The sequence below is a fragment of the Mandrillus leucophaeus genome, unplaced genomic scaffold, assembly GCF_000951045.1.
Source record: "Mandrillus leucophaeus isolate KB7577 unplaced genomic scaffold, Mleu.le_1.0 Scaffold518, whole genome shotgun sequence".
Lineage (NCBI taxonomy): Eukaryota > Metazoa > Chordata > Mammalia > Primates > Cercopithecidae > Mandrillus > Mandrillus leucophaeus.
The window spans coordinates 1,248,634-1,274,138 of record NW_012105564.1 but is presented as its reverse complement, the minus strand read 5'-3'; the positions used below and the strand labels follow the sequence as shown (position 1 = coordinate 1,274,138).

The window sequence follows — 25,505 nt, the reverse complement described above, 5'->3', positions numbered from 1 at the left end:
TCTCGATCTCCTGACCTCGTGATCCGCCCGTCTCGGCCTCCCAAAGTGCTGGGATTACAGGCTTGAGCCACCGCGCCCGGCCTACATTTGTAATAAAAAATTACATCACAAGTTTATATACAAATGTTTATCTCTTCAACTATTTTTTTTTTTTTTTTTTTTGAGACAGAGTTTCACTCTTATTGCCCAGGCTGGAATGCAATGGCATAATCTCAGCCTCAGTCTCCGCCTCCCGGGTTCAAACGATTCTCCTAACTCAGCCTCCCGAGTAGCTGGGACGACAGGCATGCGCCACCATGCCCGACTAATTTTGCATTTTTAGTAGAGACAGGTTTCTCCATGTTGGTCAGGCTGGTCTCCAACTATGACCTCAGGTGATCCGCCCACCTCGGCCACCCAAAGTGCTGGGATTACAGGTATGAGCCACTGTGCCCGGCCTAATTTTTTTAAATAATAGAGACAGTGTCTCACTATGTTGCCCAGGCTGGTCTTGAACTCCTGGCCTCATGTGATCCTCCTGCGTTGGCCTCCCAAAGTGCTGGGATTACATGCGTGAGTCACTGTGACTGGCCCCCACGTCTCTATTTTATTTTTATTTTGAGATGGAGTCTTGCTCTGTCACCCAGGCTGGAGTGCAGTGTGCAATCTTGACCCACTGCAACCTTCGCCTCCCAGGTTCAAGTGATTCTCCTGCTTCAACCTCCTGAGTAGCTGGGATTATAGGTGCAGAACACCACACCAGGCTAATTTTGTATTTTCTTTCCTTTTTTTATTTTGTTTTTGAGACGGAGTTTCGCTCTTGTTGCCCAGGCTGGAGTGCAATGGTGCAATCTCGGCCTCAGCCTCCCAAGTAGCTGGGATTACAGGCATAAGCCACTACGCCTGGCTAATTTTGTATTTTTAGTAGAGATGGGGTTTCTCCATGTTGGTTAGGCTGGTCTCGAACTCCCGACCTCAGGTGATCCACCCACCTTAGCCCCCCAAAGTGCTGGGATTACAGGTGTGAGCCACCGTGCCCGCCAGCACCTCTCTATTTTAGTAGATCCCTTACCAAGCAATCCTTCAATAATTTTCTTAACCTTCTGTAATTTCTAAATCATTGAATAACACCCCTTCAAATTCATACCTATTTTTCTTTGCTTCCCCAAATGTAACTGTGTTCCAATGTGACACCATCAAAGTATATGAGCAGAAACTTCATTATAAAATGCCTTATTATTCTGATTAAGTTATCCATAATTATGAAAATGACATCTCATATTTCTCACTTGCTCCTTGCAACTGTTCTGTGAAGTATGAAGCAAAGGTAAAAGGCTTGCCCATATTAACAGAAATAGCAAGTGGCAGAGGTATTCCAGCTCTTATTTCAACTTTCTTTCTGCAATATTTTACCCCTCTGGCCAAATGATAGTATATCTGTGTATGATTTACCTCAGAAAATTGTGTGGCTGTATAATAATGCAGTACACAATTAATTTTATAATATGAAATTAAAAATAAATGCCACTCATCTGACTATTCCCCCAAAGGACTATTGAAGTTTTAAAAAATCTTTAGAAAGGATTCTAAATCAATACCATGTTTAAAGAGTTTAAGCACTCACTGCTGCTTTTCTTGGTCCCCAAGGTCTGGCCATCTTCTAAAGAGTTTGAACCTACTGAAGAACTATCTTGACTGTCTTGATGAGGGAGCTGAAGAAATCCTTCACTGGAGTCTGAGCGGGTAGGTGTTAATGTTAGAGATTTCTGGCGTTCCCGATTAATATCTTTCTTAGACTTTATCAATTTTCTCATTTTTAGAGTAATCCAGTTGCCTCTCCTAACAGAATTTTAAAAATTGTTATCAGTTTAAAATTCAACATACAAATCCTTCACAAAATGAGAAGTCATCACAATATTAGAAATAACGTACAGTTTTTTTTCAAAACAAGAATTCATAAAATTTGGTTAATGGTACCTTCTAGGAGGAGATGGGTCATAAAATTTGTATTGATCCATAATTTTCTCTTCTAATTTCTCCTTCTGACGTCTTAATTCATTTAACTTATCACTATAAAAATAAAAATTACCTTTTAGGACAGGCATCATATATTTTGTAAAGCTATGAATATTAAATTATTTTGTGACTGTGATCTAACTTCTCCCCAAAACATAAAAAAAACAGATACCATGGTTGGCAACTAAGATTTTATCAGGTAGTTAACAATGGGAATTTTTCCATGTTCTCCTTTTTTAAAAATTTACAACTTCTTTTTTCCTTTTTGGAAGAAAGGTGATCTATTACAATTTATATTAGCAAAAAATAAAAATATTTGGATAGTTTGCTTATAATTATAGATATAATGACTAATCCTGCAAACACATGTTCATGCAAATAGATTTTTTTCTTTTCAGCAGAATTACTTAGGCTTGATTTACTTGTAGAGAATCATTTCCTGAATCCAGCAATGCATGAGTCATCACATCCTAGTCTCATTTTTATATTCTCAGTAGTATTTACTATATAAACATCAAAGATCACCAAAATAATGTCTCTAAGAAAACCCCACAATGCTAAAGAATGCTATTTACTTAAGAAACATTAGTGATCATTTACAATGAGGAAGGCATGAGGTATATATGAAGATGAATAATAAATAGCTTTGTTTATAATATAGAAGAAAGAAGATATATCCATAAATATAACATATATCATTTGTATGCATACATATATATATATACACACACACACACACGCAAATATATATATATATAAAATGACTATATAATCCAAGGAAGTAGCAGTACCAAAATAAAATACTGTGCAAGTACAACAGGAAGGTAAATATATCCATCTTAGATCATGAAATAAATCCCCATGAAGAAAAAGGCCATTATTAGATAGGCTGAAAAGGAAAGATAAGAATGCTAAATTATATGTTGGTGTAGTGTAGGAAGTTAAAAAAATGCTAAGTTATGTTTAGCTTGAACGTTATAGGCTGAGACGAAGTAGTGAGGGAGAGTTTTGGTTTTAGATTCTGCTCAGTAGGAAATCAGAAGTATTCCAAGTTTCATTACAAAGTGGTAAGAAATCTTTGTTTAAAGTACTTTAACCCAATGATGGAATAGGATATATCAGAAAGATTGGAGATAAGGCAGGGCGCAGTGGCTCAGGCCTATAATTCCAGTGCTTTGGGAGGTGGAGGCAGGTGGATCACTTGAGCTCAGGAGTTTGAGACTAGCCTGGCCAATGTGGCAAAACCCTGTTTTTACAAAAAATACAAAAATTAGCAGTGTGCAGCAGCGTTTGCCTGTAGTCCCAGCTACTCGGGAGGCTGAGGCAGGAGAATCGCCTGAACTCGGGAGGGGGAGTTTGCAGTGAGCTGAGATTGCGCTACTGCACTCCAGCCTGGCTGACAGAGCAAGACCGGGAAAAAAAAAAAAAAAGGACTGGAGATAAGAAAACATTCAGGAAGCTAATGGAGCTAATGGGGTAGTCTATTTGAGAGGGAAGGCTGAATTACAGTGGTGGAGACTAGGAGGAACTAACTCGAGAGATTCTGTAGAAGATGCCTTGTGAACAGATATTGCCAACAGTTATACCACGGCACAAACAGCACACAGCCTACATTTATTATTCACCAACTGCTTGGATCTGAGGCCCACAGAAGAGTTGACGTTTGAAAAGTTGTAAACAAGGCCATAGTTCCCAGTTGGTTTTTCCTTTTACTGGTTGAAATATCATTAAGAACCTCCAAAATCTCAGTACTACCTGTCCACTGCCATCCTGCTAGGACCATATGACAGAGGCATTTAGCTAGAAATGTCTGACATGCAAGATGGGTATTTGTAATTTAAATTCAGTAAGTCATAATAGATAAAAATCTTTGGAAGTCAACTATTTAGACACAAGCACTTTCACCTGGAAATGTATTAGTCACCAATGGTCAGAATACTTAAGACAACAAAGCTTTGGATAATGCCTCTGCTTAAGGGACAGGAGACTCAAATGTCAAAAGTTTTATATATACTCAAAGCTTCTTAACCTAAAACAAGGCTTCTTTTGAAAGCAAGTAAAGGAATATATACCCCAGAAAGGACTAAAAGGACTAAAGGTGGAGCCCAAGGTGTCCAGCCACAAATGTGAAATTTCTTTGAGGTTTTACATTTACTTTGAAAGTTTACACAATTTCTGCCTTTGTTCCATGATACACCTGTGTATTAATAAAGAAATAATGTTCCCTGCCTGAAATTTTTTGGTAAGACTGGTGCTTCAGAAAAATGTATGATGTATCCTGGTTTCACATGTGCCCTGGCTATTTATGTACATCAAGTCTGAAAGGCACAGACATACTACTTCATGTACTCCTTGAATAATCTGGAAAGTAAGTGTCATCTCTATTTTAGAGAAGAAACTAATGATCAAAGAAATGAAGTGACTTCTCTATGGTCACATAGCTAGTGAGTGGATGAATTGGGACATGAATTAGAAGCTGTCTGATTTCAACATCTGTGCTATTTCTATTATACTGTGGTGCTTCTCATTTGTGGGGCAAAGAGATCTATTGAGTAAAGATGAATCATCGTGTGGTAATACAAAGACTACCCACTGGGCCGCACAGGCCCAAATCTGAGTGTTAATAGATTGTTTAATTCTCTGGAGACACAATTTACCAATAATTAAGCCTTGCCAATTCTCTTTCACACGTCTTGCAGCCTGATCTCAACTCCTTTGTATGGCATAGAACAACCTTTGTAAACTGGGTCCTGACTGTTTGGCCACTTCTCTATTGCACCACTCCTTTCCTCAGTTTTGCTCCAGAAAGAACAATTAATTTTTAGGTCCTATACCACACCACAACATACTTTCATCACACCTCCATGACTTTGTATTGCAGCTCTCCTGGGCTGGTATGCCTCCTCAAGCAAACTCCTATTGAATCCATAAGTCTCTGCTCAAGTCTCATCTTTGGAAAGTTCACCTTGCCTCTCCCAGACTAAGATACTCCTGCCCCTATATATGCTGTTTCTATGGCCTCCTACATATACTTCCATTATAGAATTACTGTATTTAAATGTTTATTTGTATTTCTCACTTTATATTACTAATTTCTTAAGAGCAAGATTCATGTGTTTTCATGATAGTATTTCTGATTATTAGGAGAGTGCCTGGAATATAAGCACTCAAAAATATTTGTTGAAATAATAATGTTGAAAATCAATAAAAATTAGCATGAATTTTCTCTGCCACTGGGTATGGCAATGATAAAATCATGAGTAACATATTTCAGAGTGCAAAATTATTTGGTACCTACATGTACTGTCTTTGTTCAACATGAAAAAGATCCTTGCTTTCCATATTCTGCTCCAAAAGTGTTCTGTTCTGTAGCATTAATGTCTGAATTTGATCTAGTAGATGTCGATTTTCTTCTTCTAAATTTCCTTTAAGTTGGCTTAGCAACTGTTTAAACACAAACATTTTTTTAAAAAAACATTTACATTTAACATAAATCAACTGAAAAATATGAAGTACTACACAAAGATTTAAGTGTTCCACTGTTTGAACAATTAGATGATTATACTTTTATCAGAGCATGATTATTTTAGTGACAATGATACCTACAGCACTGGGTTACATGATATATATGTGTGTGTGTGTATGTATATATATACACATACATACATACGTATATACGTACACATGTGTATATATACATACACACACACACACACATATTCTTAATTCTCACAAACACTGGGTCTAATATATAATAAATTATCTAACTCCCCAGACACTGCTTTCTGTCTTTAAAATGGTTTAACTTACAGTCCAAAAGCTAGATTCAAATATCTAATATTTTATTTCTATGAAATGTTAGACAAGTTAGTTCTCAGATCTGTGAAATGAGGATAGCTCCCACGCAACAAGACTGTTGCAAGGATTAATTAATATATGTAAAGTATCTAGTAGCATGTGTATAGCACACACTAAGTACTTAGTATGTCTCATAATTTCCCCATCTACTGTTTTCTTTCTTGTGAGACAGAATTTCGCTCTTGTTGCCCAGGCTGGAGTGCAATAGCCCAATCTCGGCTCACTGCAACCTCCGCCTCCCGGTTTCAAGCTATTCTGTCTCACCTTCCCGAGTACCTGGGATTACAGGCATGTGCCACAATGCCCAGCTAGTTTTGTACTTTTAGTAGAGATACGGTTTCTCCATGTTGGTCAGGCTGGTCTTGAACTCCCAACCTCAGGTGATCCACCCACCTCAGCCTCCCAAAGTGCTGGGATTACAGGCGTGAGCCACCGTGCCCGGCATCCATCCACTGTTTTCAAGAAATCTTAAAAGTCTGTGTGTAGTTTTTGTGGCTTGATCAAGGGAAATCAGGTAATTTAGTCAACAGTTGGTATTAACAGCTGGCATTACTAGTAGTTGGGCTGCCAGCAGCATTGGGCCTTTTGTACGCAGTTAGTAGAAACTGGAAATATGCCTTAGCTAGGCCAGAGGTTCAAACAGAAGTTCAGAAGGCCCAAAGTAGTGATTCTTAAAGTTTGGCATCCCTTGTAGATTTCTGGGCCCGAGCATTCAAATTTGGCAGGTCTCGAGTAGAGCCCAGAGATCTGTATTAAAAAAGCAAAAGCAAATAACACATACCTGCCCTGCCTACACCACCCACCCCACCTCCCTCCAAAAAAAAAACATTTTGAAAAATTTCAAAAGGTAGAGAGAAAATCAGAGAGAATGATACTATAATCATAAACAACCATCTAGATCTGTAACTGTGAATATCATACTATATTTATCTGTATGTTGTTAAATTGAAACATAACATACATGGTAGATTTATTTGAATGAATTTATTTTCTTCCCTGTACCTATGCCCTCTTGCAATGTGACTTCTCACTTTTTCCATAAAGAAGTGGAATCTATTTCCCTTCTTCTTGAATTTGGAATGCTTTTGGCCAAGAGAAAGTGGTGGAAGTGATGGTGTAACAGTTCCAAGCCTAGGCCTCAAGTTGCCTGTGGACTTCCACTCACACTCTCAGAGCCCCGCTGGAGGATGGAGAGACCACATGGAACAGAGGAGGGTTATCCCGGTGAGGCCACCATAGACCAGTCAGCCCTCAGCATACATGCCAGCTAATTACAGATGCAGGAGCAAACCCCTGGCAGTGAGTAGATTAGTATAGATGCTCAGCAAACTCAGACTCATTAGGCAAAAAGAAGTGTTTACTGTCCATTACCACTAAGGTTCTCCCATTGTTAAAGAGCATTATCGGTGTCAATAGACAACAGATAAAGCATATATAAAGAAAATAGAACAATTTTTTTGTTGTTAGATGGAGTTTCGCTCTTTTGCCCAGGCTAGAGGGAAGTGGCGTGATCTCAGCTCACTGCAACCTCTGTCCCCCAAGTTCAAGCGATTCTCCTGCCTCAGCCTCCCGAGTAGCTGGGACTACAGGCGCCCGCCACCTCGCCCGGCTAATTTTTTTGTATTTTTTAGTAGAGACGGGGTTTCACCGTGTTCACCAGGATGGTCTCGATCTCCTGACCTAGTGATCCGCCCGTCTCGGCCTCCCAAAGTGCTGGGATTACAGGCTTGAGCCACCGCGCCCGGCCCCAAGAACAAATTTTAAGTGTATATAGAGCTCAATGAATTATCACAAAGTGAACACTATGTTAAACCAGCACCTGGAGCAAGAAACAGATCATTAATTGTATTCTAGAAACACCTGTGCTATCTTCCAACCACTATCCCTTCCCACCAAGGTTAACTACTACCTCAACCTTTTACACTATAGTTTTTTCCACCTCCACTAAATCATGTCATTATATGACTTAGCCCTCAGCCAATAATTAACATTTGACCCAAGTTGTGAGAATTAGCCAGGGATGCATAGATAGCTAGGGCCCTCTCTGGTCTCTCTCGAACAGTTTTCTGGACCACCAGTGACATGTGGGAGATCTTATGAAGACCCACTGAGGCTGACTCATTTCTTGAAAATCCTTTAATTTTTGACTAGTTCACTGGTCTGTTACTTGCCCCAACCAATATTTCAACCTCAAGCTATCTAAGAGTTGACCTTTGACAACTCTCCCAGGCATGGGGCTTTGCTATGCTCTGTTCCAAATCAAGTCAGTTTCCTCCAGTAGAAAGGCTGCTGGTTTTCACAGCCTGCCCTATGCTCTGTCAAAACTACCAGGTATAGGAAACCAGGGAAGGAGAAGAGGAATGGGAGAAGCCCCAAGATAAAATGCCTCAGACAATCACAGTTCCTTCCCAGGGTTGAATAGTTTTGCTTTAATAAATGCTTCTCAATTTGTTATATGCCCTTGTTGGGTTCCACAGTCCCAACATTGTTGTTTTTGACAGTTCTGTCCAATTGTATTGTTTCTTAAGGAGTTGATTTGCTGCATTCCTCACTCTACCATTCTAGAGGTATACCATCCTAACTACAATTTATTTAGACTTTTATAAACCATAGGTAGAATGAACTACTTTCTGAGCTTTGTTGGGTAATTAATTGTATGTTGTTTTCAACTAATTTCTCTATTGGTTTATAATTTCATGCCAGGTGTGAACATTTTTTCATTAAATGAATAATTTTACAATTTTCAAAGAATCTGGACATAAGTTTAAGCTAATACTTTTTAAAAGATTGTAATTAATGATATGGGAAGTTGTTCTGAATCACGTGTAGGTTTCAATGATCCTTGACCAAATTCTTTTAGATATACACCACTAAATATATACCAGTATTGTCATTGTAATATAGTCATTTATTTCTTAGGCATGTCTTGGTGCCTAAATGAAGGAAACAGCGATTAAACTTATTAAAGCTCACCTCACACTGGTTATTCAGCTTGGTTGATGTAATATCCAGTTGTTGGTATTGTTCCTTTAGCTTTGAAAATTCAGCTTCTAATCTTGTTTGTTCCAGTTTGGAATTATTCAGAAGACTTTTCAAATTTTTATGGTCAGTTTGTAAAACTTCTGTCTCTTTTAAAAGTTGACTATAGGTATGATTCAACCTATAATTAGAAATCACAGAAATATAATTAGATTATCTTAATAGCTTTTGGTATAATTTATACAATATGAAATGACATAAATAACATTAAGACATACTTAGAATAAAAGACTGTTTTACAAGTTACTAAACTTATCAAAAATCAGTTTCTATTCTGTAAAAACTAGATTTTTTAAAATTCTGAGTACCTTTCCCTTGAAAATAATTTTTAATTTCCCTTTTCCATCCACCCATCTCCACACTTGGAAAAGAATTTTTTAGTCTTTAAATATGTTCAAGTATAGGTAATGAAAGTTTCAAGTATTAATAAGAAAGTACTGGCTGGTTACTGATGGTCCATGTTTGTAATCCCAGCATTTGGGAGGTAGAAGCAGAAGGATCACCTGAGGCCAGGAGTTTGAGAGCAGCCTTGGGGATCACAGGAGACCCTATTTCTACAAAAACTAAAAATTAAAATAAAATTTTAAAAAATTAGCCAGGCGTGTTGGTGTATGCTAGCAGTCCCAGCTACCTGAGGGGCTGAGGTAGGAGGATTGCTTAAGCATAGGAGTTTGAGGTTGCAGTAAGCTATGATCGAGCTACTGAACTTCCGCTTGGGCAACAGAGTAAGATCCTATCTCTCTCTCTCTCTCTCTCTTTTTTTTTTTTTTTAAAGGAGATGGGAGTCTTACTCTGTCACCCAGGCTGGAGTGCAGTGGCACGATCTCGACTCACTGCAACTTCCACCTCTCAGGTTCAAGCAATTCTCCTGTTTCACCCACCCAAGTAGCTTGGACTACAGGTGCATGCCACCATGCCTGGCTAATTTTTGCATTTTTAGTAGAGATAGGGTTTCACCATGTTGGTCAGGCTGGTCTCGAACTCCTGACCTCAGGTGATCTACCTGCCTTGGCCTCCCAAAGTGCTGGGATTACAGGTGTGAGCCACGCACCCTGCCTATTCTATTTTTTAAAATTCTAAATTCAAACTATGCTTGGTACTACAAAGGGACAGTATGTATTTTGGATGTAAGAAATAATACATAATAAAAATATATATATACACACACATATATATGTATATACTTTCTACATAAAATGTTTGTAATATATAATATGTATTTATTACCTATCATTTTCACCACAAAGTTTCTTGTATTCTGCAGCTACCGTTTCATGGTTTTTATTTTCAAGCAGCATTTTTTCCTGTTCTACTTTGAGCATTTTTTCCAAATCTTCCAATTGTCCTTTCTGTTTTAATAACTGATTGTAACTGGGGGAAAAAAGGCATTTGGTTTATAATATTTACAAAAAAGAAACTTTAGAAATGAAGGAAATGAGTACTTATCATTTAAAACACAGGTAAATTTATATACATTTCCCACGTAAACTAACATTAGATGTGTTTAACATATAAAATTTATTATACTACTTGAAGAAAATTCATTTTAAATTCACAGTACAACAAAATATAACAAATTACCGGTCTTCAAGGTCTCTATGTTCCACCTCAAGATTTTTGTGGGCAGACTTCAGAGTTCCATGTTTAGAGATAAGAGATTCATACTCTGAAGCCTGACGTTCATGAAGAAGTTCCAGCTTTTCATGATCTTTGATCAGAGAATCATAGAGAGATTTTAGGTCTTCTCGCTCTTTGATTACAGATTCATTTTCATTTTCTAAGGAAGACTGCTGGATTAGGAGTTGTGCATTCTGGTTCATAAGTGAGGTACTTTGGGAATTAAGGGTAGAATTTTCAACCTATGAGAATATGTATTGTTATCAGACATAAGAAAAATAGTTCACGTTCTTTTTTCAAAATACAAGATTACAATGTTAAATAAAGCAAGCTCTAAATGAATCACAGCAGATATATTTTCATTATACTGGGAAGATTTTGATTTTAGCTTCCCAAAGAATAACGCTACCATTTAATTTTGATTTTTGGAAGTATTATAATACACACATACATACGTATATGTGTGTGTGTATATTAGACATATATATGTATTTTATGTTTTGGGTTGAATTTATTTTAAATGAAGGTGATTAGCAACCATTTTATTATATTACAAATGAAAATGTATAGAATTTGAAGTGCTAGTTTATCATTTCTAGAATTTGGTGATAGAAGTTGATAGAAGTGAAAAATTACTTGTGGAAATTTTTCAAGAGTCCGAATTAAATAAATATTTTCTTTATCAAACAAAGTGTTGATGCTGATCAAAGAAAAGGGTTACAGAAAGAAGAATTCTTAGATTCAGAGAGGGAACTTGTTTCTGTTCTTTAAGAGGTTTCAGAGTTGAACTTTCCCCCAACTGATTGTTCTGTCTGGAAAGACACTGGCGGTGTTAAGTGAAAGATGGATCCTTTGAACTTAGGACAGGTCTAAAGACAAAATTCTCATGTTGTCCTGCTTTCCAGTAACTAAACTGATAAAAAAAGCTATACAAATGAAATAAGGAATAGTATGCTGCAACCATACTCTCAAACAAGGGTTTCTACCTAATTTATTACAATCAACTTAATGAAATGGTAGAAAGACCACAAATATAATTTATCTCTATTTAGATGTATTGACTGAATTTATTAATATTTAAAGCCTTTGACATTTAAAAAATTGATGTATGAAAGTTTAGGCATGGCACTAAATAAAAACATTTTCATTTATCTTTAAGTTCATTCGCTAAGAAACAAAGTTTCCATGTTTACCCTCCCTTATTTTAATAGCATAATTCAAGAGTTTGGTTGCATATTCCCAAAATATTATATTACAACCTGAAGCTTGGCATTCTGTGTTTGAAGAGTGGTATTCTGTTCCTGTAATGATACTGTCTGCCTCTGAAGTGCAAGAATCTGAGCCTGCAAATTATTGTTTTGTGTCTCAAGCTGCTTCAGTTGAGTTTTCAACGCTTGCTTCTCTGCTTGCAGTGTAGCATTCTTAAAAAACAAAAACCGAAACCAAACATATTAACAACAATAGCAATACTAAACATATTTCTATAATATACTGAATTTTATACTATGAGTATTTATTAGCAGTACAATCCATAAAACCCCAACAATCTTAAAAGAGAAAAAAAAAAAAACATTTTCCCCATCCCAAATTGTAAACAGACATTCATCAGAAAGAAGGCAATAATACTAAAACCTTAATATTGTGCCTGTGTCTTTCTGCACTATAATATCCTAAAAATAAAATATCCTATTCTAAATATATTTATTAACACAAAAACTAGAAAGGAATTGTCAGTTGTATGGTTTTAATACTGCTTGAAGGTTCCCAGAATGACCAGAATAAATGGGGCTGTGTCCAACCATGGAGATCTATCTTTTCTAATTTACCCAAAGGCAAATATATACCTAAGTGAGTGGTGGTCCCAGAGATAGTGCAAAACTAAGTAATTTCCAAACACAAATATTTCAAAGGGAAGCAGGTTTACAGGAACAATCTTAACCATCTGTTTAAAATTTGCAGTCCACAACAGACCTAACGCAGATATTTTCTTATTTTTCTCATGATATAAAATGCTGATTAAAACTCTACTTCAACTATAAGACTCCTGGAGCATTTCCAAACAAAACATAACATTTTCCGTTTTTCCGTAAGGCCATATTTCAATTTTATAACAAATGAACTACTATGCGAATCAATGATTATTATATTTTAAAATACTTGTCATTAATCTTTTCAGGATTATTTCTAAATTAAATTTCATAAAAAATCAGCAACAGCAAAGTACAAAGAACCCTCCAGAAAACAGAAATAAAACTTTAATATACTAAAGGTCATAATTGGTCTACCCTGCAGTATGCATAAAAAGTTAACAACTGAATCACAACAGATCACTCTTAACATATCTATATGTAAATATAACATTCACTTTATTGGCTTTATGTTATATACACTGCATGTCACTGTGTAAAAGGTAGGTCAGGATTTGACCCACGTATTATACTATAAAATTGAAGCTGAGGAAACAAAATGCTTTAAGATGCGTTATGATTTTGTATTTCTCTTTTGTTCATTTGTTCAAATAAAAAGGATGAAAAAATGTATACTAGAAAAAATAAAATGGAATACTGACAGTACTGACGTATTTATATACCATCTCAGCACAAAGAGGTGAACCATTTTTCACATATATATGTGAAATACTATTGTAGTTTAGCACTTTAGAAACTAAATTGTACAAGCTCTACTGATTATTCCAGGTGTCTCTAGGAATAAAAAAAATTCCTATAGTCTATAATGAAGAGAAAAGATAGCTGAGAGGGTATCTTACAGCAGGAAAAAATTTACAATGGAAAAGAAAGAAGTTAGCAAATACTGGCAAACACAAAAATTACCAGCCTATTATATGGCTGACTGTCTTTATAACCCCATTATCTAAAATATGAAACGAAGTAATTTTTTTCCAATGGAAATTTATAAAGGAAGTCTACAAGAAAAAAAAAAAGATTCACCTTACAGAACTTCATATGCCAGCTCAATTTTCTAAAATGTAATTATGAATCCAAGCAATATAGGTATATATATCACTGATTAAAAATAGGTATTTATAAATGGCCAATAAATACATGAAAAATGTGTAATGCCTAACTCATAATTTTAAATGTACACATTAAAATATTTTCTCCTATTGCTTTAACAAAAATTAAAGCACTAGGTACTACTATCCAGTGTTAATATGGAAAGATAGGTATACTCTTTTAGTGGGATTGAAAGTTGATGTGATTTTTAGGCTGGGTGTGCTGACTCACACCTGCAATCCCAGCACTTTGGGAGGCTGAGGAGAGCGGATCACTTGAGGCCAGGAGTTCGAGACCAGTCTGGGCAGCATAGTAAGACGCCACCTCAACAAAAAATACAAAAATTCGCTGGGTGTGGTGGTGTGCACCTGTGCTCCCAGCTACTTGGGAGGCTGAGGCAAGAGGATCACTTGAGCCTTGGAGGATGAGGCTTCAGTGAGCTATGATCTTGCCACTGCATTCCAGCCTGGGAGATGAGTGAGGCCCTGTCTCAGAAAAGAAAAAAAAAAAAGAAAGAAAGAAAATTGATGGGATTTTTAAAGACTAATAGAAAATATCAATTAAACACACACACACACACACACACACACACACACACGTATATATCCTTTGGCCTTGCAATTTCACTGTCAGCAATTTAGCATTCTATGAACATGTTTAAAAATAACCTAAATGGGCCAGGCGCGGTGGCTCACACCTGTAATCCCAGCACTTTGGGAGGCCGAGGCAGGTGGATCACGAGGTCAGGAGATCAAGACCATCCTGGCTAACACAGTGAAACCCTATCTCTACTAAAAATACAAAAATTAGCCGGGCGGGCGTGGTGGCGGGCTGAGGCAGGAGAATGGCGTGAACCCGGGAGGCGGAACTGGCAGTGAGCCGAGATCACGCCACTGCACTCTAGCCTGGGCAACAAAGTGAGACTCCATCTCAAAAACAAAACAAAACAAAAAACCTAACTGTAGAGAAATGTGAGATTTATTTAAGTAAATTATGGTAACATTCACACTATGGAATAATAGGTAGTCATTAAACAAAATGAAATACACATACATCTGCTAAAATTGAGAGATCTCCAAGATAATATTAACAGAAAATGCAAATAGGAATTTTGTATAGCATGATCCCGCAGGTATAAATTTGTAAAAGAAATATACTTCTATATACAGATAAATGACAAAATAATTTTCTAGGAAGATAAACTGTTCATAGTGATTCTTTTTGAATGAGAAAGCAGAAATCAATGGTGTGGGGATTATTTTTTGGTTTTATTGCTTAGTTTTTAATTAAAGGTACTATTTTTGTGTTAAATTAAAAAAAACACCACCACAACTATTTTACTTGCTATTGTGTAAGTTCCTTAAGTTTATTCATCTTTTGAAGGGTAACTATTTGTTGTTCAGCTTGTTTGCTTGTTGTTTACTGTCAAGTATATATTGAACTAATTTAGCAAATATTTGTTAAGTGTCTACTACATACCAGGCACTATTCTAGATATTAAAGGCACGGTGGTAAAAAAAAAAAAAAAAGAAAGACAAATTACCTGCTTTCATAAATGAATATGAAATTTAATTTCACTGTGAAAAGTGCTATGAAAAAACTAAAGCAATGGAACAATAGTGAATAGTTTAAGTTGGGGATAACAACTTTATTGGGGGAAGGAGTCAGGGAAGACCTTCTGCAGGACATATGATATGGCACCCAAATGCTGAGGGAAGCCAGTCATATGTTCCAGGCAGGAGAAGCAAAAAGAAAGGCCCCTGAGGTACGAACAAATAGAAAAAGGACTATATGACCAGAATTTTCTTATTAAGTGCCATCAATTGTTTAAATATTAGACAATATATCTAAGATAAATTTCTCCAGTGATCCTCTATTTCTAAAAAAAATGATTCCTACTAAAATTAAAAAATACTTACATTTCTTTCTACTTCAATTAATCTGTCTTTAACTTTCAGAAGTTCTCTAGTTGTTTCTTGACTTTCTCGCTCCCATTTGTTGTCTTCACCAGATATTGGAGGAGAGCTCTGTACCATCCTTTCCTCATCTTGTCTCTGTTTGAGAGCTTCATAATTTTTTTTCACCTAAAATTTTATTTAAAATATTTTAATGGGGAGAAAAAAATCACCACAGTTACATTTCTCACAATTAATTTGACTCTGGGCTGATCTGGTAAATATGAGAGGCAATATACTTTTAAATGTGATGAATAACATGTATGATTTGTGCTTTTTAAAATGCAAATCGTTTCCTCCTAGAAATATAAAACGTACTCTGTTTATGTGCCAGAGTAATGTCAAATCCTATTGTTTGTCGTGCAAATGCCCCTGGATAAGAGTGGATATAGATATGTTGCTAATGACTAACAATTCTTTTTAGAGCTATCTGTAACCAATTTAGAAATTTCACAGAGATGTCTATGTAAAGCACAAAGATTTGACACTTTATTAATTTTAAGGACATATCCTATTCAGGATTTTTTAGTTTTGAGTTGGCTCTCTTAAAGTAGATTATAATCACACTAGAAAATCCTAGAGAAGATATATCCTTGGATTGCGAACAATCCAAGGATTGTTAAGTCATCATGCATGACCAACTTGCTCATCATATATGACCAAATTTGCCAGATTTAACTTAATAACTCTTTCTCTTCAACTCAAATTTACTATTATTATACTTATCTTGAATTATTAAACTATTTTAAAGCACTAGTTTATCCTAGGAGATTCTTATAATAAATTTCAAGTTAACCCCAACCTTTGCATTAAGGCAAGGATAGAAATGTTTTATAGTTCAACATCTAATGCGCAACTTAAGAAAGCCTACAACTCAACAATTAATAATGCTACCGCTGAGTTAGAAAATAATGAGGTGAGACTAAAAAGATGCCAAGATAGAATGTAATGTCAAGTTTCGCAAGCCATCTAATGGGTACCCTATGATCCTAGTTTCCGGGTTTTGTTTGTTTTGTTTTTACTTTTAACACCCTAATAACAATAGATAAGTGGCATCATTTCCAGTCTCTATTTTACATGAATTTCCCACAAGGTCTTTGTTCTAGGCTTAGAAAGGCTATAAACATATGCAGTTATTAAGAAGGGGAGCTGAGAATAAAACTCAAGTCCTCTCATTTTATATTATTTTTTTGAGACATAGTCTCACTTTGTCACCCAGGCTGGAGTGCAGTGGTGCGATCTTGGCACTCTGCAACCTCCACCACCCAGGTTCAAACCATTCTCTTGCCTCAGTCTCCCGAGTAGCTGGGATTACAGGCGTGTGCCACCATGCCTGGCTAAGTTTTGTATTTTTAGCAGAGACGAGATTTCACCATGTTGCCCAGGCTGGTCTCGAACTCCTGACCTCAAGCGATCCACCCACCTTGGCCTCCCAAAGTGCTGGGATTACAGGCGTGAGCCACCGCACCCGGCCGAAGGCTTCTCAGTTTAAAGCCATTGTTCTTTCAAGTAAGTATTAAAAATGATTATGTATCATTAATCAAAATCTTTATATTCAGAGAGGAAATGAATACAGAGTCTAGATAAAAATAAATCACTGTAACAAAGTAATTTAGAGCTAATTAAAATATTGTGAATTATGTTATGAATTCAAATTTAAAATTTTCAACAGTTCCCAAAGATAATGTAATCTTTAAAAATAGAGTTATAATTTGCATGAAGTTGCTAATGTACAGATTTTAAGTGTAATTCGGTAATTTTGAGAATGGCAAACACCTATATAACCCATATATCAACATGACAGAACACTTCCATTACTCTATGCACCAGGCAACCACTGTTTTCATTTCTTTCATAAAAGTTCTGCTTATACTAAAATTTCACACAAATACAATCAGTGTATATAATCTGTGTGTGTGTGTGTGTATGTGTGTGTTTCTGAGTATATTTCTAAGCTTTATCCATGTGTTGAGTACATCAGTAATTTTTTTCTTTTGGTCATTATATCCAGTTTTTTGATTATGATGAAGCTGCTAAAAAAATTCATTTATCTATGTTTTCATTTTCCTTGAGTGAAGAGAAGTAGCATTATCACCTTCTTTTTCTTTTCTTTTTCTTTCTTTTTTGAGATAGTCTCACACTGTTGCCCAGGCTGGAATGCAGTGGTGCAATTTTGGCTCACTGCAACCTCCACCTCCTGGGTTCAAGTGATTCTCGTGGCTCAGCCTCCTGAGTAGCTGGGACTACAGGTGTGTACCACCACGCCCAGCTAATTTTTGTATTTTTAGTAGAGACAGTGTTTCGCCATGTTGGCCAGGCTCGTCTTGAACTCCTGGCCTCAAGTGATCCGCCTGCCTCAGCCTCCCAAAGTGCTGGGATTACAGGCATGAGCTACCATGCTGGGCCATGGGCTAGGACTTTTTGAGATACTGCCATACTGCCTGCTAAATTAGTTATAACATCTTATATTTGCATCAGTATGCATGACAGTTCCAGTTGCTCCCAATTTTCACTAATATTTGATCAATATTTCCATATACATTTTAGAATCATCTTGTAAATCTGCCTGTTGGGATTTTAATTGGGATTATGTTGAATCAAGAGATCGATATGGGGAATCTGCCATTTTAACAATATTGAGTCTTCTAATTCCTGAACATGGTTCTTATTTCCATTTACTGAGGTATTCCTTTGGTGTTTCTAGTAGAGTTCTTGCACACATTTCCTTAAATTCATCCGTAAGTATTTCATAGTATTATAAATGGTGTTTTTTTATATTTCATTTTCCAATCTTTCATTGCTAATATAGAGAAATAAAATAGACTTTTATATATTGACTTTTATCCTGTGACATTGATTAGTTCACCTTAGCTGTAGACATTTTTCTGTAAATTCCTCAGGGTTTTCTGTAAATATAGTCATGTCACATGTGAAGAAAGATATTTTTACTTCTTCCTTTTAAATCTGTATGCCTTTCATTTCTTCTTATCTTAGTATACTGGTTAGGATCATCGGTACAGCATTTAATAGTAACAGTGAGAGCAAAATCTTTGTATTCTTCCTGATCAAAAGGGGAAAGTGATTAGTCTATAGGCTGTTTATAGAAGCCCTTTATCTGGTAGATGAAGTTTTTTCTACTTATTCTCCAATTATTGAGAGATGAGTATTAAACTCTCTAATTGTAATTGTGGATTTGTCTTTCTCCATGTAGTTCTACAGATATTTGCTTCATCTATTTTGCAGCTCTGTTACTAGGTGTACCTCTGTTATTAGATGCATAAACATTTAACCTTGTTATCTTTGTGCTGGAATGACCCCTTTGTAATTATGTAATGAACTACTCAGCTCTGGTGCTATTTATTGCACTAAAATTTACTTTGCCTAGCATTAATATAGCCAATCTAGCAATTTTTTGATTAGTGCTAGAATGATATATCGTTTTCCATCAAGATTTCTGATAGGTAGCATATAGATGGGTCTTGCCTTTTTGTCTAATTTATTAATCTCTGCTTTTTAACTGGGGTGTTTAGACTTTTTATATCTAATATAGTTATTGCCATACTTTAGTTTAAAGCTGCCATCCTACTATTTGTTTTCTATTTGTCCAATCTGTACTTTGTTCTCTGTTTCTTCTTTCTTTTTGCCTTTTGGATTTTTTTAACAGACAGGATCTCCCCTATGTTGCCCAGGCTGGTCTCAAACCCCTGCGCTCAAGCGATCTTGCTGACCTCAGCCTTCCAAAGTGCTGGGATTACAGGAATGAGCCTCTGTGCCTAACCTGGATTTATTTTTTATGAGTCCATTTTATCTCCCTTTTTTGGTCATATTACCTATATCTCTTTGTCATACGAATTTAGTGGTTACTTTAACCCTTATACTATTCGTATTTAACTTTCACAGTCTATCTTAAAGAGAATACTTCTTCACATATAGTATTAAAAGTTTATAACAATATAAATTCAGTTGAATACACAGCAAGAAGCTAGTCCATAACAGTTATGTCTAAAAAGCTGAAAGTGGAAGTCAGCGATGGCTTTTGAGACCGGGTCTTACTCTGTCACCCAGACTGGAGTGCAGAGGCACGATCTCGGCTCACCGCAACCTCTGCCACCTGGGTTCAAGTGATTCTCCTGCCTCAGCCTCCTGGGTAGCTAGCTGGGATTACAGATGCCCACCACCACGCCTGTCTAATTTTTGCATTTTTAGTGGAGACAGGGTTTCACCATGTTGGCAAGGCTGGTCTTGAACTCCCAACCTAAAATGATCTGCCTGCCTTGGCCTCCCAAAGTGCTGGGATTACAGGCATGCCACTGCACCCGGCCCAGTGATGGTATTTTAAATATCTACTTGAAACACACGTACACAACTCATACCCAAACCCACTAATTTTCTGGTTGAGTAGCTTCATGAAGTTGATTTTATTTGCAACTCAGTGATACAGCTAATGGGGTAAAAAAATTCAGGACAAAAAGCAGGTTAATGTGTTGTGTGTGTGTGTGCGCGCGCTTTTTTTTTTTTTTTTTTTTTTTTTTTTTTTTAAATAATCCCTTTGGTTAACTAGACACAGTTCTAAAATTTATTCTCTGGCTCTGAGAATGTCTGGATGAAAAATAAGTAAAACTTATTCTGTAACAATGTATGTTCCATGGCAATGTCTGTGACAAATAGCAGCAATGGTGTCAGCAAATAGTGAAAAAGAATTGGAACATTCTATGTTACTAGATAATATTGCTTATTGAAAAAAATGACTAGGAGAAGTTTAAAGACCAATAGGCAGCCCTCTCTCTGAACTTCTCTGAGTATAGCACCTCCTATAATTGGCATGTGCACTGTGGGGATCTTAAATCTATACCTTTGGAGTTGCTGCAAGAGGTAATCACTACTATGAGCATGAGGATTCAAAGCCAGGAAAGCTCCTGCACACACCCAACGTGAATCTTATCTTATACGTAAACCATCTGGTGGAAAGCTTATTCTCAGACAACTACGTGAAGAGGATGGACTGACACGGCCCTGATGTCTATTTGTATTTCTTATAGTGTTCTGAGTAGAATGATTCTAAATGTAGCCTATAGTAATCTTGTCAGTCTAAGTATTCAGTTAACCTTGAGACCACTCCTGGGGCACTGCAGAGATAATAAAAGGGTGAATAAACCAGAACATGACTCTACCAATCTACCATCTACCAACCCTGTGGAATGGGAAAGTCCCTTATATTTTGATTTGCTTCCTTAGGGAAAATAAACAGTTACCTCTGCCTTGCTTGCTTACTTCACTGAATACTTCCAAATATCAAAAGAAAACAGATCTAGAAAAGACCTCAAATTTATGAGATCAGGTGCTGTCATATTTTGCTTAGCAGAATTTTCCCTGGATCCTCAATAGGAAAGAGTGACAGAGTAAAATGTCAATATCACAATGAGAGCTTTTCCCAATAATATAAGCCTGCCTCTTCCTCATTCCACCCACACACTTCTGATATATCCCTAACACCATGCAGGATATCACACACATGAAATAGCACTGAATAAGCTATACCATATTCATATGACAGAGATCTGTTTAAGAATACTCTCAAGTGGCCGGGCGCGGTGGCTCACGCCTGTGATCCCAGCACTTTGGGAGGCCGAGGTGGGCGGATCACAAGGTCAGGAGATCGAGACCATCCTGGCTAACACGGTGAAACCCCATCTCTACTAAAAATACAATTAGCCGGGCGTGGTGGCATGCGCCTGTAGTCCCAGCTACTCAAGAGGCTGAGGCAGGAAAATGGCGTGAACCCGGGAGGCGGAGCTTGCAGTGAGCCGACATCACGCCACTGTACTCCAGTCTGGGCGAAAAAAAAAAAAAAAAAAAAAAAAAAAAGAAAACTCTCAAGTTTATGAAAAAGGAATAGACTAAATATCAATAAAATGTTTTATATTTTTATTTTCTACTTTATATTTTTCTTTCCAAATATTTATATAATAAATGATCCTTAAAATTCTTTCCAAGAAAATCACTTACTGTTTTAAGTTCTTGGCGCAATTGCTGGTTATAATTCGTGGATTCTTCTAATCGAGCTTCTAAAGCAGCAATTTTTTCTTCTTTTATTTCAAGAGACTTCTTAAGAGTGGATTCTAATTTTGATTCCAAAAGTTTATACCTACTATCCAAGTACAAAGTAATATAGTTCATTATTGGAGGTCAGAAAATTATTTTTAAAGATAATTTATGACCACAAATATTCATGCCATAAATGGGTCTTATAAAAACCTTGTTGTTAAAGAGGCAAAAGAACTCATCCTCTTCTTACTGCCCCATTCTCCCTTTAAAACTAATCCTGGTAATGAAGCAACAAAATCATTGAGTGAATAGAGCTCCAGATTATGGCTTAGATTATCAAAAGCAATAATTAATTCTCAAGGAATCTGGAAGATCAAAGTCCCAAAATAGCCCCTTTTAGTAATTAAGACTCTTATTTTTTTTTTTTTTGAGATGGAGTTTAGCTCTTGTAGCCCAGGCTGGAGTGCAATGACATGATCTGGGCTTACTGCAACCTCTGCCTGCTGGGTTCAAGCGATTCTCCTGCCTCAGCCTCCCTAATAGCTGGGATTATAGGCATGTGCCACCACGCCCAGCTAATTTTGTATTTTTAGTAGAGACAGGGTTTCACCATGTTAATCAGGCTGGTCTTGAACTCCTGACCTCAGGTGATCCGCCTGCCTCGGCCTCCCAAAGTGCTGGGATTACAGGCATGAGCCACCACACCCGGCAATGAAGACTCTTTATCTCAGGGTACAGAGTAGTTACAGTTAAAAAATGATGTATTTGTGGCACAGGATACTGGTGACAGAGTGGCAAGAGGGAGACGGATGTGACTTAGTGTTGCAATTATCTTTCTGAATGGCAGATAAATGAGTAATTATTAATAAATACTTTTTTTTTTTCACAAAAAGGATGGTATATGAACACAATTCAGAGTGTATCATAAACCAGTATTTATGATTCATTTCTTAAACCCAAAGACCCTGAAGACAAAACCAAATAAAAACCTAAAGTGTATATATGAGAGTTTCACCACATTCTTTTACTGGAATTAATTTTTATGTAAATATTTTCTTCTCAATCAGACTTTAATTTCATTGAATACAGAGAACAAATCTCATTCATTTTGGTATTGGCTCAAGTCAATAAACATTTAAAAATCATTTACTGAGTCCGATTTTGGGTATGCCGAATTGGTGATGTCTGAGTTGCTTCTGGTCTATCCTGGTAGAAACATACAGTAAATAGAGAAAAAAAAAAAGGACCTCAGGTGAGATGATGTATGGGAAGGCTCAGCATACAGAATGAATGGATAAGAGGCCTGAAAACATATGAAAACATAATCCTGTGAGCAACCAGATTGAAAGAGAAGACAGAAGACAAAGAGGTATTAAAGGAGAAAAGACAAGAGTGATCACCTCTGTTTACAACTCTATCACTTTATTTATTTAGAGACAGAGTCTCACTCTGTTGCCCAGGCTGGAGTGCAGTGGCGCGATCTCAGCTCACTGCAACCTCTGCCTCTCAGGCTCAAGTGATTCTTGTTCCTTGGCCTCCTGAGTAGCTGGGATTACAGGCGTGCACCACGACGCCTGGCTAATTTTTCGTATTTGTAGTAGAGGCAGGGTTTCACCATGATGGCCAGGCTGGTCTTGAACTCCTGACCTCAAGTGATCCGTCCCCCTCGGCCTCCCAAAGTGCTGGGATTACAGGCATGAGCCATCGTGCCCGGCCTACTAAATTTATTTTGTTGCATTTAAATGTATCTACTTACACATTCAATTCAAAAACTAAACTATATATTCCTTGATGGCAAGAATAAGTATCGTAATAATAACTGTACCGTCAAAAAAATTCAGAAAGAATAACATGAATTAGAAAGATGGGAAAGTTAGGCCGGGCGCGGTGGCTCATGCCTATAATCCCAGCACTTTGGGAGGCCAAGGTGGGTGGATCCTGGGGTCAGGAGTTCAAGACCAGCCTGGCCAGTAAAAATACAAAATTAGCCAGGCGTGGTGGTGCATGCCTGTAATCCCAGCTACTTGGGAAGCTGAGGCAGGAGAATCACTTGAACCTGGGAGGTGGAGGTTGCAGTGAGCCGAGATTGTGCCACCGCACTCCAACCTGGGTGACAAGAGCAAAACTCTGGCTCAAAAAAAGAAAGATGAGAAAGTTAGACTAATAAAGGAATTAGGGACATCATTTGAGACCGATATACCTAAATCCCAAGGTGGAGGGAATGGCACATTAAAGGAATATATGTCTGTGAGCTTCTGGGGTTTTTTTTGTGACATAAAGACTAACTCCCTGGCTGAGAAAGAAGCTGGTTTAGTAGTTCAAGCCACTTTCTATTTCCAAAAAGCTTTAGTTCAACATATACCCTTACCTCCATGCCTAATATGTAAATAAATATGTGGAAATAATGAATGCCATCACATGTTGCCTAGACTATTATAATCACTTCCTAGCCTGTCTCTGTGCTTCCAAATTCATCCTTTTTGTAATCCATCTTTTATATACTCTAAAAATTGCTCAGCACATTTTTGTGCTTTTATACAAATGCTTTTGTCTACATGGAATGCCCTTCCCCACTGTTCCCACCTTGTAAACCTCTGTCATTTTTTAAGATTCCGTTGAAACATTATCACTACTTTGATGCTAGATGATCAGCAGATAAGAAGAGCTCAATTAACATTGGCTAACTGTATGAATTAAGGTTTGGGACGAGGAGCCAAACTGTATAAAGGGTCCACCCAGAGCTGGGTTCATAAATTTATATGAACCTAGGGTCAATTAGCACTATAGGGTGTACTCTACTTTTTCTTTTGCAAAGAACATGCAGTACAGTATCTTACATATAGTAGATAATAAATCTGTTTGAATAAAGAGGGGATGCATATTCAGTATCTATATTAAAAGACAGTCAATGAAATCTGCACTTAAAACTATCTGATTAATTCAAATAAAAATATTTCCTCATGAAATATCTGTATAATTCAATAATCATTGCTTGACTTGAACTGATTGCTAGAATATATGCCTCAAATTATATCTGTTATTACACAACTAACTTTTTAAGTATCAATCTATCCTATTTACTTTGAACATTCTCAAAACTACATGAACAAATCACCATTAATTTTTCCAATATACATTTAATATAGAATATAAATACTGGAACAGTAATAATGAGTAGATAAAATATAAGTTATATAATTACAGAAATGGAATGAAAATCTAGTCTACATAAAATAATGTTCTTAACAATACACAACCTCTATTCCAGCTGGATTCATGGAGCTGACTGGATGCTAAACAATAGACTACTTGAAAATCAGATTAACTGTTTGATTGACTGTAATTACCATGAGAGAATATATATTTTCTTTAAACCTATACTGATCATTTTTAAAATTAAAAGGCATATGAGTTAATTTTTTAACTCATATCCAGCTTTTAAGGCTTTAGTTTTCCACATTATTTTTATACCTCAGTTGCTTTTCTTTTCCTTTGTTTCATACTTTTCCTCCATTTATCTTTAAGTCAACATTGTGGCAAATAAATGAAAGAACAGAGGTATTTAAGCACATGATTCAGATAAAAAATAACTTGCTTAATTGACTGTGTTTGATGAGCCGGAGGTTGGTTTGTTGTTAATGTCTTATTGTTTTCACAGTCAATTATAGCCTCTGATCTTCTGCTATCTGGGTAGCATCCTGTTTTCCTATTTTATAACTGTATTTATATAGTAACATTTTAGGGTTTTATTTTCTTATATCTATATTAGATTGTCTATGATTCCTCTTTTCTCCTTAAGAACTTTTTTTTTTTTTTTTAAAGATGGAGTTTCACTTCTGTTGCCCAGGCTGGAGTGCAATGGCACGATCTCAGCTCACCGCAACCTCTGCCTCCCAAGTTCAAGCGATTCTCCTGCCTCAGCCTCCCGAGTAGCTAGAATTACAGGCATGCACCACCATGCCCGGCTAATTTTTTTGTATTT

At 36.7% G+C, this 25,505-nt stretch overlaps 1 protein-coding gene across 4 annotated transcripts in view; it reads right to left on the bottom strand.

Annotated features, from left to right (window-relative positions):
* CCDC88A (coiled-coil domain containing 88A) overlaps nt 1–25,505 on the bottom strand; it is a 142,858-nt gene that overhangs the window by 26,487 nt on the left and 90,866 nt on the right. For 2 of the 4 annotated variants that reach the window (XM_011996510.1, XM_011996508.1), the window contains exons 17-25: nt 21,485–21,626; nt 15,443–15,607; nt 11,769–11,930; nt 10,474–10,751; nt 10,120–10,263; nt 8,827–9,013; nt 5,294–5,439; nt 1,957–2,049; nt 1,604–1,818 (exon numbers count right to left, since the gene is read on the bottom strand). In XM_011996510.1, coding sequence (XP_011851900.1) covers nt 1,604–1,818; nt 1,957–2,049; nt 5,294–5,439; nt 8,827–9,013; nt 10,120–10,263; nt 10,474–10,751; nt 11,769–11,930; nt 15,443–15,607; nt 21,485–21,626 — 1,532 coding nt within the window. The remainder of the gene's footprint in view (nt 1–1,603; nt 1,819–1,956; nt 2,050–5,293; nt 5,440–8,826; nt 9,014–10,119; nt 10,264–10,473; nt 10,752–11,768; nt 11,931–15,442; nt 15,608–21,484; nt 21,627–25,505) is intronic. The other 2 variants (XM_011996509.1, XM_011996511.1) reach the window with 1 other exon arrangement.